The sequence below is a fragment of the Eremomyces bilateralis genome (assembly GCF_010015585.1).
Source record: "Eremomyces bilateralis CBS 781.70 unplaced genomic scaffold P152scaffold_4, whole genome shotgun sequence".
In the NCBI taxonomy this organism is placed as follows: Eukaryota; Fungi; Ascomycota; class Dothideomycetes; order Eremomycetales; family Eremomycetaceae; genus Eremomyces; species Eremomyces bilateralis.
Window position 1 is genome coordinate 854,239 of NW_022985070.1, and position 16,307 is coordinate 870,545.

Here is a 16,307-nt window from a genome sequence, read left to right on the forward strand (position 1 = left end):
TATATGGGGGATATGTTGGGCGCGTGGCGTGACTACCCAGGATTACGTAAGGTACAGAAAAAGGAAAGAAATCTTGTATAATGACTAAGTGATAACCTCTGATCTTTGATAAAAAGCAAGCCTTTTATGATGCTTCTGTGAATATGATTCACGCACTCTTTTTAGGGAGATTTGAAGACAGCGAACTCTAGCTTCGTTCCTCCAGGCTCTCTTTCAGCGAAACCCGCTTGCGGGTTCGCATCTCTTGTCTATGGTTAGGTTGATTGCTTTGTCATTGATCATGCACGTGATGATGTGAATGAAGAAAGGATGTCTCGCGCATGCCTCAGCCTCATGTATCAGGCAATAAGGCTCAATCAGCAGATACACGACAGCACGTGACTCTCGGAACTGTATCGTCCGACTGGGAGAATATCGAATCACCCAAGCGTGATTCCCCTATACTAACTCTATCTCCGGTACATTCAACGGGAAGTACCTGCAGAGTGTAGTCAAACAGAGAGTCTGAGCCTCAATGGATGCGCAGTCTCCGATCCTTTCCTTTAGCCTATCACCGTAATCCCAACGGAAAGCCATCTTCCCGTTCGAAGGGATCAACGGCAGTCTATCATTTTTGAGTTTGTTCCCTCCCCTCCATCCTTCAACTTCTCCTCCTCTCCACGAAACAACCAAACCCCAGTTCTTGTAGTCTTTAACTGTCCAAGATGGGGGCTCTTTCAACCATTCTCGAGCCATTGGCCCAATTCCTGGCCAATTCATCTCTCTCCGTCGTCATACTCGGCGGATCCGTCTTGTTTTTGGTCCTCGCCATCGTCCTCAATGTCCTGAACCAATTGCTATTCCGGAATCCGGCAGAGCCTCCTGTTGTATTCCACTGGATTCCCTTCATCGGAAATACGGTCCCGTATGGAATTGACCCCTTCAAGTTCTTCTTTAGCTGCCGCGAAAAGGTTCGAGACGACTCTTTCAGTCCTCCCCATGGAATGTTGCTAACCGCAGTACCTTCAGTACGGAGATGTGTTCACCTTCATTCTACTGGGGAAGAAGACAACCGTCTGTCTGGGAACCAAGGGAAACGAGTTCATCCTGAACGCAAAACACAAGGATGTCAATGCAGAGGAGGTATACAGCGCTCTTTGCACACCGGTTTTTGGCAAAGATGTGGTCTATGATTGCCCGAACGCCAAGTTGATGGAGCAAAAAAAGGTATGGTTACCGCGTATGACTATTAAGATGTTACGTGTACGCGTGTTACGACTAGCAACTAACGGTCGATTAGTTCATCAAGTTCGGTCTCACCCAAGACGCCCTTCGGTCCTACGTGCATATCATTTGCAAGGAAGCCAACGACTACATTGGAAGTGCTAAGGCCTTTCAAGGACAACGCGGCACCGTTAATATACCTCCTGCCGTCAGTCAATTAACCATCTTTACTGCCTCTCATACATTGCAAGGTGCAGAGGTCCGATCCCGATTCAACCATTCATTCGCCGAACTATTCCACGATCTCGACAAAGGTTTCTCGCCGATCAATTTCGTGCTGCCATGGGCACCTCTGCCGCATAATCGGAAACGAGATGCTGCCCATCAGAAAATGGTCGAGATCTACTCTGAGATTATTCAGACCCGGCGTCAACCGGGCGTCACGAAGGATTCAGAAGACATGATTTGGAATTTGATGGATTGCAAATATAAGGACGGCAAGGCGATCCCAGACTACGAAATTGCCGGCATGATGATCGCGCTGCTCATGGCTGGGCAGCATAGCAGTAGCAGCACCTTTGCATGGATGTGCCTCCGTTTGGCGGACAATCCGGAGGTCATGGACGAGCTGTTGGAAGAGCAGAAACAGGTTCTTGGCCAAGATCTTCCAGACATCACCCATGAGCACTTGCAGAAACTGCCACTCCACGCTGCTGCTGTACGGGAGACTTTGCGCCTTCATGCGCCGATCCATAGTATCATGCGGAAAGCGACCTCACCACTACCCGTTGCCGGCACCTCTTACGCCATCCCGGCCGGCCGTACATTACTTGCTTCCCCTGGTGCGACTTCGAGGATGCCCGAGTACTTCCCCAATCCTATGGTCTGGGACGCACACCGCTGGGAAGACGGCTCTCCAAACCATCCGAGTCTCGGAGCAACGGATGATGATGAGAAAGTGGATTATGGATACGGTCTTGTCTCCAAAGGAACGAGCAGTCCTTATTTGCCTTTCGGGGCGGGTCGACACCGGTGCATTGGCGAGCAATTCGCCTATGTGCAACTTCAGGCGCTCCTTGCGGTGTTCGTGCGGACGTTTAAGTTCAAGAACTTGCCTGGCAAGGAAGGTGTGGTAGGAACTGATTTCTCGGTGAGTTCCCTTGTTTACTGTTCGATTGAACTATTGTCGCTAATATTTGATCCAGTCTCTCTTCTCCAAACCCTTTTCTCCTGCTATAGTCGAGTGGGAGAAGCGTCAAAATGCAAAGGGCGAGTAAGATTGAGCAAGGCGCGGATAAGGGTAATATAGAATTGGTGTTTGCTAGCATCGGAATATGTACTAGCAGATTAATGCCGCATAATACTGTGATTGAGCGCGCTGACGATCGTAACGCGAGATGATCGTTAGCATAAGTAGGTTGTGTAGCTTACTACCAATATTAATTTATCCTTTCCATAGGTCCTATTGTACTACTAGTGACATTTGATATTATCAGAAAGGGTGAATAGAGAGACTATTAAGGTTGCCTGCAATATGCGGACAATGGTGCGCCGTCCACAGTGGAGTCTCACGGAACCGAGATGCGAAGCCTTATGGAAAAGTCACCTGAGATGCATATGCTGGTTGCAGAGAGGTGAGCGGCGAAGCGGAAATTTTCTTATTACAAGGGTCAAACAATAGGTTGTGCCAGAATCGCAAGTATGGACTTGCATGGACAAGGTGACGAAGACGAGATGAGATTTATAACAAGGCGATATATGCCTTCCCAAATTCATTCCGTCCCTCAGACCAATCGCGAGGATTTTCATGACGATCAGCACTCGGTAAGGAGAAGCACACTCTTCCCGAGCCCGCTTCCGCTCACATCTTGATCTCCCATCTCTTTCGGATTGTTTCCCCATATCGGAAGAAGAGTACAGGAACTGGCATTAACGCCAGACCGATAAATGCCAACACCGAATTTCCCCATCCCAGCCCTAAACGCTGATACAACGAAGGTCCGGCGAGTGGAAGAAAGGCTCCAAACACACACCGAACGACAATCGAAGCTGCTAAACTGGAAGCGGCATATGGGCCAAATGCGTCGATTAGATACAATTGAGCGGGCATCTGGTCAGTTGTTAGCGACTGTCGTTGGATGGTTGCGAAAGACGTCTCACAAAAATGGCAAGTGATCCTATCCCAATGACACTTGTCCCGATAATAGGGACGATCCAATGCACCTGGGCGTGAGCACTCCAACCGTACCAAAAAAACCCAATAGGCATCGCTGGAGACAAATATACCATCAGAGGTAATCGGTACTCTGGCTTCAGCTCTCCTCCCTTCGCTAACCTTTTGAGTAACCTGTCCGATGTTGAACTAAACAGAAACAGACCGAATCCCAAGCCGAGGCCGAGCCCGAGATATGAAAGTCCAGATACTCCCGTCGAAAAGTGGTATGCCTCCCCAAAGACAGCTGGGAACGTTGTGAATAACAAAAACATGAGACCGAACGCAAAAGACATATATAAACTTATCAGAGATACAATGGGGGACAGGAACAGCATACGCAAGGGACGGATAATACTACGCTTGAAGGTTCCCGACACAGAAAGACCGCTGTCGAATTTGGACCGTAGCTTTTCGTTGCCTGTTTCTTTCCTCAACTGGGCTGCTTTCCGGGCGAGCAAGACATGCCCGAATGTCTCTCGCATGATGATTACCATCGGAATGGCGACCAATCCCATGCTGATGGTGAGCAACCAAAAGACCCATCTCCATCCAATGTTTTGGGATACGAAACCCCCTATGATTGGCCCAATCACCGGGCCGAGGAGTGGACCTATGGCGAACATTGACATCGCCTGTCCTCTTTTCTCCTGTGGCATAACATCGGCGATGGTGCCTCCTCCGATAGTTAAAGCGGACGAACCAGCACATCCGGAGATGAAGCGGAAGACCAGAAACATTCCCGTGTTTCTAGACAACGCGCAGCCAAGGGTGAAGGCGATATATCCGAGGGTGGAACCATAGTATATTGGCAGTCGGCCGTACAGTTCAGACAATGGCGCAAGGAATAGAGGTCCAAAAGCAAAGCCTAGAAGGTAAATCGTCACGGTGAGGGATCCAACCACGCTGGAGGTGATACCGAATTCGGTCACCAGTAGACTTGATCCAGGTGCAAACATCGTTGCTGAGATATTTCTCGAAAGTCCGTTAGCTTGCTAGAAATATACAGATGCCGGAGAACTCACGAGATCAGTGTCAGGATGCTGACCAGCACGACATGTCCGATCCGCAATGATCTTGACCAGTTGAGTGGATTTGCTGGATCGTCAGGGCCGTCCCAATCGACCACATTGGGATCGATATCTTCCGCTACTTTGACCAGCTCTTGCGGTGTAGGATCAGGTACCACTCCCATATATTCATCCTCGCTCTTCTCTAGTGCAGCCTTCTCGACGTCGATAGCCACCGCTGTTGACGAATCCGCCGTCTCACTCGATGCTCGATTTGGCTTTGTTGTCTCCATGTTGCCGTGATGTTAGTGAATTAGATGGTTTCTTCAGGCAGCCCAGGGGATTTATATACAGCCCCTAAAGTGCATTTGAGTCACTTCAATTGAGGTGCATCATACAAAGGGGCCTCCTAAAGTCCCGTCACGGACGATACCCGGATCCCCACATGTAGTAGGTCTTACACTGAGCTACACACAATTTTGATGCGCATGGGGAGATAGCATCGAGTCTTCCATGTTAGTTTCAACTTTCAAGTTGTGGTGATAGCTTAACCCCGGTGAATGTTACGAAAAAGGGAATGAGTCGTCGGGAGTGACGGCGCGGAGGATCGGAGGGTCGGAGGGTCGGATAGTCGGGCCGTGTTTTCATTGGTAGGATGCTATGCCGGAACTTTACTCACGTAGCATCAATCAGAACTCTGTAGGAGTCGCCAGAGAAACGCAACCTCTTCGCTTACAAACTGGGGACGAACACGGACGTACGTTCGGGCTTAGGAGATACAGTTGTTGCATGTCTTGATCTAACCGGAACGTTAATACGAAGTCCTCTCATTCGAAAGCACCGACGTACATGCATGGCGACAACGTCAGCGCGGGCAACCCCCCCGAAATTGGTCCCCCCAAATAGACGAAGGGATAAACCCCAACTATCATGCAATCTTTGCAGAAGGAGAAAGTATATAGCCATGACCTAATGCCATTGCCTCAGTAGCTTACTCGTCTTCAGGTTGAGATGTGACCGAAGCGATCCATGCTGCAACTGCACGAAGCGTGGCTTGACGTGTACCTATGCTTGTTTGCCTAACCGGTCATCGAACTCCAAACAAGAAGAGAACCCCGACCGTGGGCTATTTGACAGGATCAGTCAACTTGAAGTTCTCGTAAATAAGCTCCAGCGCAAGCTTGATGCCTCTCAGGGTGCCGAAGCGGTCAAATCACCACGAAGTCCTAGGGGTCGTGCCTCTAATGGTATCCATGATGGCACAACTCTGGGCCCAGAATTGGCTGATGAACAACTTACCGATACATTTGGAAGGATGTGTCTCCGAGAAAAGACATCGAAGTATGTCAGCGAGTCTCATTGGGGATCGATGCTTGACGATGTAAGGTTTCCTGCGTTTGATGCTCGTCACCTCGCTGCTGATATCCACCTAGCTGGGTGAGTTGGAGGATTTAGAATCGAACAAGGGCGACGTCGAAATGAAAAATGAAGAAGGACCGGAGCTTTTGTACGGCAACAACCGGGCCAGCCGACAACAGATTCTATCCTCTCTCCCGCAAAGAGCAATCTGTGATTCAATGATCGACACATTTTTCATGAAACTCGGATTGGCATCAGGTCAGTACACGTCCCGAATGATACAGCCTCCAGCTCATGATATCAGGTGTCCTACACCAACCGACATTCGCAAAAGAGGTAAGATCTATGACAATGCTGAAGGACCAATATTTACAGTTGATAGTACGCAGCTTTCTGGGACAACCCAGCCGATACACCTATAATGTGGATCGGTATATTGTACAGTGTGTTGTGCGTGGTAAAGATGTTCGAGGCGTTTATGGGTGGCGTAACCCCCGTGGGGATTGTGGAGCCAGCCCGTACATACGCCCTTGTCGCCATCGGACGAAACGGGAAAGATACGCAATGTTACCGCCAGCGGGCAGCGCAGTGTCTTGTGATGGGGAAATACCTGAAGGGGGATCCGTATACTGTAGAAGGGCTGCTTTTATACAGTTTGATTGAGTATCTCCTGTCTCCGGACTCGCCCGTTGGGGCCCATGTTCTATTCTCGATTCTAGCACGTGTTGCAATCAGAATGGGATACCATCGGGATCCGTCCCATTTTCCTAAGATATCAGCATTGCAGGGTGAAATCCGACGAAGGGTGTGGGCATTTGTTTGTGAAGGGGATCTTCTGGTGTCATTTGCGGTTGGATTACCAAGAAGCATCAAAGAGTCGATCTCCGATACGGGCCGGCCTTCAAATTTCCTCGATGGGGATATCGATGAGTCGATGCATCAGCTCCCAGCCCCGCGACCTCTGACCGAGTATACCCCGGTCCTCTTCAACATTCATCGTCGACAGATTGGGCATCTGATGGGGGAAATTCTCGATTTGATGAATTCACCGACGCCGAAACCGTACTCGGAGATAATGCGCCTCGACAGTCTGCTCTGCGAGACGGTATCGGACTTTCCCGAATGCCTGCGATTCAAACCCGGAGATGAAGGCAAGGATTGTGGGTATGTCCACCTGTGTCGCATGTATCTTGATGAGGCTTTCAACAAGGCACGTTGTATTCTTCACCGGAAGCATCTTGTCGCAGGCCGTACTCTTCCTCAATATGCATTTTCCCGGAGCATGTGTCTGGAAGCTGCGCTGAACATCCTGAAGCTTCAGATCTCGAGCGCCGATATGACGGTTTCAGGAGTCGCGGTGCTAGGAATTGCACTCGAGCTTAAACGCTGGAAGCTTTACACTATCGTCAATCAGAACCATCTGTTAGCAACAACGATTCTGTGTGTGGACTTATACCGAGAGCTCTTACAAGATCCCGATGTCCGCCAGCAGCCGCCAAGTTTAAATAATCCGACCGTGATAGGTGTATTGAAACACACCTATGGACTTTTGGAGGAGTATGGCCGCATGTACCAGGAACCTCAAAGGGTAATGCAGGCATTGGGCATGGTGTTGGAGAAGGCCGAGAAGATGAACTCCGATACCTATGGGCATTGTCCGTTATATATCCCCGACAACTTCGATACGGCAACCGCTGCTAGTGCGTCACATTGTAAGTCATATGTTCTTGTCAAAGAGTAGACCTGCCTGGTCATTAATATTTCTTAGCATCGAGTTCCGCCACGTATGTTCCAACTCCAGCATTGAATAGCGTGGGGTCAGTCACTTCGGTCCAAAATCCGACACTCGAGTCAATGGCGACGCCAAATATGTTTCCTGATCTCTGGTCTTTCGCAAACTTCCCAGTAGGGGCACCGTACGCGGTAGCAAACCATCCAGATCCATTACATTGGGTTAGTCACCGTTTCCTTTGAACTTCTGTATTGTGTTCGGATAAGACTGACTTTGGGTAGAGTGACTGGGGGGCGGCGGAAGACGAGCAACAACTCAATGCTTTATTGGATTTAGATAGCAATGTCTTGGGAAATTTGTGTTAGCGGTTCTTGGGTTTCGAAACAGTCATTTGTAACCATCGGTTTCACGGTGTGGTCCGAATAGCACAGGACTCATCTTGATCAACTCCGATGGAACGATTAAAACAAGACAAAAATACTTGAGAGTAGGGGTAGAAACTGAAAAAGGGTATAGGAGGGATAATAGAGCCTGAGAGGACCTGAACTGTCAAACCGTACCTAGTCTATAAGTCTAGTATGAGTGCAGCCTGGATATGTGGGTGAGAGCTTATCATCAATGTCGAGACCACTATCTACCTCCGTTGTATCCTAGCAGTTAGCACAATTGAAGCGATGCGTTATACATCTTTCCGAATAATAAAGTCATCTATGATTATTCGATGTTGTTGATGTTCAAGTCGAAGTCGAAGTTGGCGTTTCCGTGTGGAATAGGCAGGGATTCCCCACGGGTGTCACCGCGTTGTCAATGGCGTAAGTAACGTATTACTCCGAATGGGCGGCCAGCATCAGATTCAGCATACCGAACACCACTATTATCGAATCATTGAATGACTAGGTACTCCCCCAGCCGTCTAGTCATCGATGCAGCGGTTGGCTTTAGACTCCGATCCTTTAGCACTGCCGTATATCAGTCAGGTTCCTTATGATTCCACCTCGAGCTCTGCTGTGAGTCAATCGTCCGGTGTCATAATTACTGGCTGGTAGCCTATGTGGAAGCAACCAATGACTCCGTCAAGGTGAAGCTTCAGGTTCAACTGAAATACCGGTGCTGCGCCGGATTCACCTGCTCCATCCCGACTCATCCTCTCTTCCTAGAATCATTCCTCTAGTAAATGCATTGATGCTACTAAAATCAATGTGCTCTCTCGCATATCGACACCGGGACATTATCTGGCCAGCACGAATACGCATACGAACCCTTCCAATAACTTGAAAAGTCCTGTCTCGGAAGAATGACACGGAATCAAAGGGCGTCCGTATCGGATCGCCGAAAAGGCGAATCGGTATGTCTCCCAATGTGTGGTTGACACCGCTGCCCCGTCTTGACTGTGAAGACGAACCAATTCGAGACTTGGAGGCTAATGTCCCCTAGGCTTTGAGCGACTTCGCCGACTACGTCCAACGACAGCAATCCAGGCGCCAACCTCAAGGTGCTTCAATACCAGGCACTTCAGCAAGGAATGGAGCGATTGAGGATCACGATGAACTTGCTATACTCGACACCCTGAACCTCTCCGACGAATCCAAACGCGTCCGCCTAAAACAGCTCCTCCTCGACAACGATCCTGACACCATGGAACAGTCCATAAGGGACCTGGTGGAGTATGTCAAGGGAAGGATAGCTGAAGGACATGGCGAAGTGATTTTCGACCTCGGATTGGAGGACAATGGCGACACAATGGGCTTCAATGCGACCGAGTGGAGCTTTGCCCTCGATAGAGTCAAGGACGCCACTGAAAAGGCTGGCGCCGACATGCGGATAATCATGACTCGCAATATCAGCGACGCTGGCGACAAGAAAGGTGGGGTTGTCGAGGACAAGTGGGAAGGCGATGAGAAAGTTGAAGTGGGACCGTTCTCCGCCAAGGATACTTCGTGGACCGGAAAAGCGATGATTCGGCGGCGACCCAAAGACATGGACGATGTCATAGAGCTTCGGGTCGCCGTGGTAGGGAATGGTAAGCCTCATGGTCACCTTCTGGGTTCGGCAGTAGCTGATTGCAGCCATGATATCCAGTCGACGCAGGCAAAAGTACCATGTTGGGTGTGTTGGTGAAGGGTGGACTTGACGATGGCCGTGGAAAAGCACGAGTTAACCTCTTCCGGCACAAACACGAAATCGAGAGCGGTCGGACCTCTTCCGTCGGTATGGAAATCATGGGCTTCGATACGATGGGGAATGTCATCCAGTCCACTGTTCCAGGCAGGAAACTCTCCTGGGAAGAGATCGGAAAACGGTCCACGAAGGTGATCTCATTTACTGATCTTGCTGGTCACGAGCGGTACCTTCGAACTACGGTCTTTGGGCTTCTCAGCAGCGAGCCGAATTACTGCTTGCTGATGGTAGCGGCCAACAATGGTTTGATTGGCATGTCAAAGTACGTATCTGGAATTGGACAATGTTTTCGTGTTGGTTTTACTCATCGTTTGTTGTACAGAGAACACCTGGGGATCGCCTTGGCCTTGAATGTCCCAGTCATGGTGGTAATCACCAAAATTGATATTTGCCCTCCACATATCTTGGAGCAGACCATCGCGCAACTCACGAAGATCCTCAAATCTCCCGGAGCCCGCAAAATCCCGATTTTCATCAAAACACGTGAGGAGTGTATCAACACAGCAGTAAGTCTAGCCGCTCTGAAAAAACTTGGATTCCACCTTATGTGCGATAGACCCAATTTGTCTCTCATCGGATATGTCCGATTTTCCAGGTCTCAAATGTCACCGGTGAGAATCTTCCGTTGATACGGCTTTTCTTGTCTCTACTACCGCACCATGGCAACTACAACCCGAACGCGCCACTGGAATATCATATCAACGATACTTTCTCTGTACCGTTCGTTGGCACCGTGGTGTCTGGGGTAGTGAAGTCCGGGGTTATCCATTCGGGCGACACCATCCTGGTCGGTCCGGATTCAACGGGTGCATTCGCAACCACGAAAGTGCGTTCCATCGAGCGAAAACGGATCCAAGCTGCTGTTTGCAGTGCCGGACAGAGCGCTTCATTGGCGCTTCGTGGGATCAGGCGGAAAGATGTGCGTAAAGGCATGGTGGTGCTGCACAAGCCCGATCCGCAATCCACCCTCCCCCCTCCGAAGGTCTACCGCGAGTTCATCGCCGAGGTGCTCATCCTGAGCCACGCAACAACCATCAAAACCAAGTACCAGGCAATGCTCCACGTCGGTCCCGTGAGTCAGACTTGCGCGATCATCGACATTGACCGTGCGTATATTCGGACAGGCGATCGAGCCACCGTTGCCTTCCGGTTTGTCCAGCGTCCGGAGTATTTGAATGTGGGTGATCGGATACTGTTCCGTGAGGGGCGCACGAAAGGGCTGGGCATTGTCAAGGCGCTGGGATATGATCCGGCGAAGCCTTTGAACCCCGACCTGCCAAACGAGAACGCCTCTGCTCCCGCTGCGTCGGGGTCGGGAGGAACGCAGACTGTGCAGGTCAAGGGGTGACCGGGTAGCCTAGACTTTTGAAAGTTGAATGAATGAAATGCACTAATGTCTCTTGTGTTATCTCCTTATGAACAAGGTGTATATATGGTGAAGCACTCCCGAATGCCTGCCAGATTATCCCATTCCCAATATATAATATTCGCTGATAGATGATCTGGGGTGGACAAATTTTGACGCACTTGACACGCCTTCCCGACCCTCAACACCAGTGCCCAAAGGGAGGAAACACGATATCAAACTATGTAAAGTAATATCAGATGAATAGAATGCAGTTTCCGAAGCTCTGGGAGTATGCTTCATGGTTTTATGTGCTGCGGTTGTTTATCTCCGCCACGGAATGACGGGATCCAGGGGGTGGACGATATTGAGACTTTTGCTACTACCACACCTGACTTCTGTCCATGAAAGTAATACGGTACAGATCAATACTTGTAACGTGCTCATTGGTGTCAAGAATTTACCAGCCTCCCTTTCAGTTTCTGGTATGTCGAGACATTACCATAAGAACCAAAAGAATAGGAAAAAAGTTTAGACATCACCAAACCACTTCATTAATTGTGGAATTTTGGTGAGGGTTAAACGTGACTGCTTAATAGTCAGTACAAAGGTGCTGCTCCCTCAGTCCTCACAGAAAATTATTAGCGCCATATCTCAGCCAAAAATGCCTCTATCACTACCAGACCAAGCTCAAATTGAATATCTTCACGAAACAACTTCGAAAATAATTTAAAGAAAAGGCAAAAAAGAATGACAACGATGGGATTCGAACCCATGCTCGTTTCCGAACCAGGAGACTGAATGCACAGACTTAGTATTAAGGTACACCTTAACCTGGCGCCATAACCAACTCGGCCACGTTGCCGTTATATTTGAAATAAGAATACATAAATAATATATAACCATGAGTACAATTTAGATAAAACTAGCAGGGAGTGTCTGAATCGGTGGAATCACCCAATGTAAAAACTGCGAACCACCAGGTCCTTGGCTGGGGTCCCGACAAGCCAACCTGCCCAACGCCCCAACCAGGAGTTAACCCTACAAAACCCACATTTCCAGCCAAATCATCTCTGTTCTTCATGACGACTGGTTGACTAAATCCTCGTTTGCGATGATGACCCCCGAAATAGTTCAGAAAGTCTCGCATTATTTTCATTAGTGACTGTCAAACCGTTGCTCAGCGAGTATGCGAAAAATTCTATCCTTTCTCGAATCATTTTTCTTAATTGACTTTAAATCCTTCCAGTAGGCTCAGTGGGCCATCCGGGGGCGGAAGATTGATGGTTCTTCCACCTTTGGTGTCCTTGCCCCGCCTACTGAAATGATGAGTTGTATCTACCTACATAACCAAAAGATGCACAAGATGGTAATTGTATGGCTAGAGAGATATTGTTAGGCGGGAAAACGGGTACTCCATAAAGATTATTTTCGACGACATAGGATATATGTTTCGGGACAACAGTGCAACACCTTCGACCCCTAGATGTCGCATCAATTTATGAGGATGTCAAAGCATCCCGGAGCCCTCCAATTATTCTTAGCACAGAAAGTCAATGCATCACTGGTCTCTCAAACCTCAATTATTTCCGTAATTGAGGTTTTGGTTGGCTCCCTGGTTTGGTTTAGCGCTGCCCGACTGGGTAGGTCTAATTATCCCCTTGGTGGCCGTCCCTGCAGACCCCCTCACACTGTCACACACTCTCTTTCTCACTCTCCAAAAGTCCAAATTTAGATTCAGGGTAGGGGCCAGTTGAACACCGTTTTGGAAGATACTTCATATTGTTAAATGGCTAACATGGCGCCAAACCTTGGAACGTCTCAGCATAACCTTATCCGCTATACGCAGTATGGTCATCAGTAAGTCTCTAAAGACCGCTCAAATGGTTGAAGTGACTGGGTACAGTACTCGCTCTATCAGGTCAATCCGGTTTGTAGATCCAAAGCGCCAATGAGTTGCATGCTCTCTTGGTAGGGTCTTTGACTACAGCTGGGTGTCTGCCTGCGAGTTTGCCTGATGGGCGAGCAACTACGGCACCGCAAGACGCAAGGCTGGGATGCGATCGTGTCGATGCTACCTGCAAAGCATTTTTCCAGCCTTTAAATCTCTACAACCTTACCTGCTTCACCTCCTACGACTACGTCTTTAAGCTGGGCGAAGTGACTTTCTACGAGCATTGCTTTCCAGCTTATGGTTTCCTTTCTGCGCGTTTCGTGCTGGGTCTACCAAAGTTAATTTGAGAAGTTTGAGAATGGCGACTTTAGTATGTCCGCCCTCTTCAGCCTCGAGCTGTACTGACAAGTCTCTATAAAGCCCACAGCCCTCGCAGAGGCTACGAGAATCGAGAATGAGCGCCTAGACCGGATCAGAGTCGCCTTGAATAATAAGAAGCTCGTCGTTGTTATTGGGGCTGGAGTGACAATCAGTGCGACATCAACGGTATTAGGCGAATCGCTCTCTCGAATATCGTGGCGAGGCCTAATTCGAAATGGCTTGGACTATCTTGTTACGGATGGCCACGTTGAGGGAAACAATCGAAGATTGAAGCGTGCATGTGAGATACTCGAACAGTCCAATCCTGATCTGGACGATCTGCTCGATGCGGCAGGTATTCTGAAATCTCTACTCGACAAGACCCGTCAACTGCCTACCTGGTTACAAGCAGTGTTTGGCGGTCTCTCTAAGGAAATTAGGCACCCGGCCGTGCTCGATGTTCTGAAATCCTTTCACGAGAAAGGAGCCATGCTGCTTACAACGAACTACGACGATCTCCTCGAAGAAGGCCACTGCAACTTGCGCCGCATCAACCGGTCCAATCATGAAGAGGTCTTGAAGTTCCAAAATGGAGATTTGCGCGGGATCCTCCATATACACGGCAGCTACTACGCACCCAATGATGTCATCCTGGACGCAACGGACTATTATGAGGTTAGACACTCAGATGATGTTCAGGATGTACTAAAAACGCTTTGGAATGCTTACACGATGATGTTTGTTGGCTGTGGATCCGGATTGGAAGACCCAAACTTCAGCGCACTGTTGAAATGGGCGTGTGAACATCAGAGGAATATCCCAAATCGACATTATCTTTTGGCTCGCACCGGAGATTATCTCAATCTCCAGCCTCTGGTGCGATTACAGTTTGGGCCAAGCTATTCGGATCTTGTCCCTTACCTGCAGCGACTGCTGGAAAACCCTGAGCAGCCAGCGGCAGTAGGATTGACCGGTCGATTTCGTAAGTGACCTTCGATATTGCATCGGCTAGGGATAGATCTATGCTAACCGCATAGTAAGATCGTGAATCTATGTCCGAGAGCCCAAACCCAAAGAGAAGGAGGCTAATAGTAGAGAAGGGCTCAGAGAACGAACTCGATCGCCTGCCATTCTCCGCTGAAGCACCTTTCAATTCATTTCAAAACCAACACGAGCCTACATGCCTCCCTAATACCCGCGTCAATATTCTGGAAGAAATATTTAGCTGGGCTGATGGACAAGATAAACGGTTCATCTTCTGGTTGAACGGCCTTGCCGGGACGGGAAAGTCTACGATTGCTCGTACTGTTGCGCGCAGATGTTTCGATTCAGTCTGTCTTGGGGCCAGCTTCTTCTTCTCAAGCGGTGGTGGAGACGTTGGCCATGCTGGCAAATTCGTAACAAGCATTGCAGTACAGCTTGCAAGAAACGTTTCTGCTCTCCATCAACACATTTGTGACGCTATTGCAGAGCGCAGCGATATTGCCGGCCAGTCCCTCCGCGATCAATGGCATCATCTCGTCGTCCGTCCGCTTTTAAAGCTGGACGGCAAGGACTCCCGATCCTCATATGTTCTAGTTATTGATGCTCTCGATGAGTGTGCTAAGGATAGCAACATCCGAATCATTCTGCAACTTTTAGCCGAGATACGATCGCTAACGAAGGTCCGACTACGAATATTTTTAACGAGCAGACCTGAGATTCCGATCCGATTTGGGTTCTGTCAAATACCAGATACGGAACACCAGGACTTTATCCTCCACAATATCTCACCATCAATTGTGGACCACGACATTGCTATTTTCCTAGAATACAATCTGACACTCATCGGGCAGGAACGCTCTCTAGGCGCTGACTGGCCCGGCGGAGATAACATTAAACGCCTGGTTCAGAATGCAAGTGGCCTATTCATCTGGGCGGCAACAGCATGTCGGTTTATCCAAGATGGGAGACGATTTACAGTTAAGAGACTGAGTACAATACTTGACGGCAGTAGCAATGCTGCTACGGCACCAGAGAAGCACCTCAACGAAATTTACATTACTGTTCTCAGGTATTCCATTTCCCCAGATTATTCGGATGAGGAGAAAGAGGAGTTGTACGGAATGTTGAGACATACTCTTGGGAGTATAGTTCTGCTCCTCTCCCCTCTCTCTTCCTCTTCTCTAGGCAGGCTTATCCACCTTCAAACCGAGGACATTGACCAGACGTTAGACGATCTTCATGCAATACTAGACATTCCAGAGGACCGACGTCGCCCGCTTCGTCTACACCACCCTTCATTTCGCGACTTCCTCCTTGACAAGAATAGGTGCAGTAACTCAAATTTCTGGGTCAACGAGAAGCAAGCACATGGGGCATTAGCTACGAGCTGTATACAGCTAATGTCGACCTCTCTTAAGCAAGACATCTGTGTAATGGAATCTCCAGGTGTGCTCGTGGCTAATATATCGAGCAATCGAGTGCAGCAATACTTCACTCCGGAGATTCAATACGCATGTCTCTACTGGGTTCAGCATCTTCAGAAGAGCGATGCTCGGCTTTATGACAACGACTTAGTGCATCAGTTCTTGCAGATACACTTACTCCACTGGCTTGAGGCGCTAAGCTGGATGCGGAGGATCTCTGAAGGGATCTATGCAATTACTTCTTTAGAGGCCGTTGCCCTTGTAAGTAAGCTAACAGTATTACACCAGTCTTCCAGCTTAATTTAGTTCAGGAACATCACTGTCCCCGTCTCTCCGAGTTTATTCAAGATGCCAAACGATTTGTACTATTTAACCAGCCAGTGTTAGAGTGCGCTCCGCTACAGGTCTACTATAGTGCATTGATTTTTGCACCTGCTATGAGTATAGTTAGGAGGCAGTTTAACGACCGGATACCTCGATGGATACAAAGATTGCCTAAGGTCGAGAATGATTGGGGTGCTCTACTACAGACATTCGAGGGCCATGGGGGGGCGGTCTTGGCAGTGGCCTTCTCGCCGGACGGCAAGGTGGTAGCGTCGGCGTCGG

At 49.0% G+C, this 16,307-nt stretch overlaps 5 protein-coding genes and 1 non-coding gene across 6 annotated transcripts in view; 4 read left to right on the top strand and 2 right to left on the bottom strand.

Moving 5' to 3' along the window:
• Positions 1–704: 704 nt before the first annotated feature.
• P152DRAFT_447282 (14-alpha sterol demethylase Cyp51B) lies at positions 705–2,480 on the top strand (the record flags this gene model as incomplete). The annotated part of the gene is made up of 4 exons (XM_033677983.1): positions 705–950; positions 1,000–1,206; positions 1,280–2,353; positions 2,409–2,480. 4 exons carry the CDS (start codon positions 705–707, stop codon positions 2,478–2,480), a joined length of 1,599 nt encoding a protein of 532 aa, XP_033536641.1.
• Positions 2,481–3,064: 584 nt separating this feature from the next.
• P152DRAFT_391766 (multidrug resistance protein) lies at positions 3,065–4,610 on the bottom strand (the record flags this gene model as incomplete). The annotated part of the gene is made up of 3 exons (XM_033676114.1): positions 3,065–3,313; positions 3,364–4,390; positions 4,441–4,610. The coding sequence occupies 3 exons, from the start codon at positions 4,608–4,610 to the stop codon at positions 3,065–3,067; spliced, it is 1,446 nt and encodes a 481-aa protein (XP_033536642.1).
• Positions 4,611–5,137: 527 nt separating this feature from the next.
• On the top strand, positions 5,138–8,193 carry P152DRAFT_456046 (uncharacterized protein). The gene is made up of 6 exons (XM_033678916.1): positions 5,138–5,379; positions 5,431–5,806; positions 5,859–6,042; positions 6,089–6,120; positions 6,167–7,496; positions 7,553–8,193. Exons 1-6 carry the CDS (start codon positions 5,279–5,281, stop codon positions 7,756–7,758), a joined length of 2,229 nt encoding a protein of 742 aa, XP_033536643.1. The 5' UTR covers positions 5,138–5,278; the 3' UTR covers positions 7,759–8,193.
• Positions 8,194–8,387: 194 nt separating this feature from the next.
• On the top strand, positions 8,388–11,153 carry P152DRAFT_412061 (P-loop containing nucleoside triphosphate hydrolase protein). The gene is made up of 5 exons (XM_033676978.1): positions 8,388–8,861; positions 8,951–9,536; positions 9,596–9,956; positions 10,017–10,200; positions 10,251–11,153. Exons 1-5 carry the CDS (start codon positions 8,811–8,813, stop codon positions 11,040–11,042), a joined length of 1,974 nt encoding a protein of 657 aa, XP_033536644.1. The 5' UTR covers positions 8,388–8,810; the 3' UTR covers positions 11,043–11,153.
• A 637-nt stretch (positions 11,154–11,790) lies between these two features.
• Positions 11,791–11,904, bottom strand: P152DRAFT_t22. The gene has a single exon. It is a non-coding gene; the product is annotated as a tRNA-Leu (tRNA).
• A 2,441-nt stretch (positions 11,905–14,345) lies between these two features.
• Positions 14,346–16,307, top strand: part of P152DRAFT_392310 (uncharacterized protein) — a gene marked incomplete at both ends in the record, with an annotated part of 2,835 nt that continues 873 nt past the window's right edge. Inside the window, 2 exons of the mRNA XM_033676140.1 lie at positions 14,346–15,962; positions 16,013–16,288. Of these exons, the coding sequence (XP_033536645.1) occupies positions 14,346–15,962; positions 16,013–16,288 (1,893 nt within the window). The remainder of the gene's footprint in view (positions 15,963–16,012; positions 16,289–16,307) is intronic.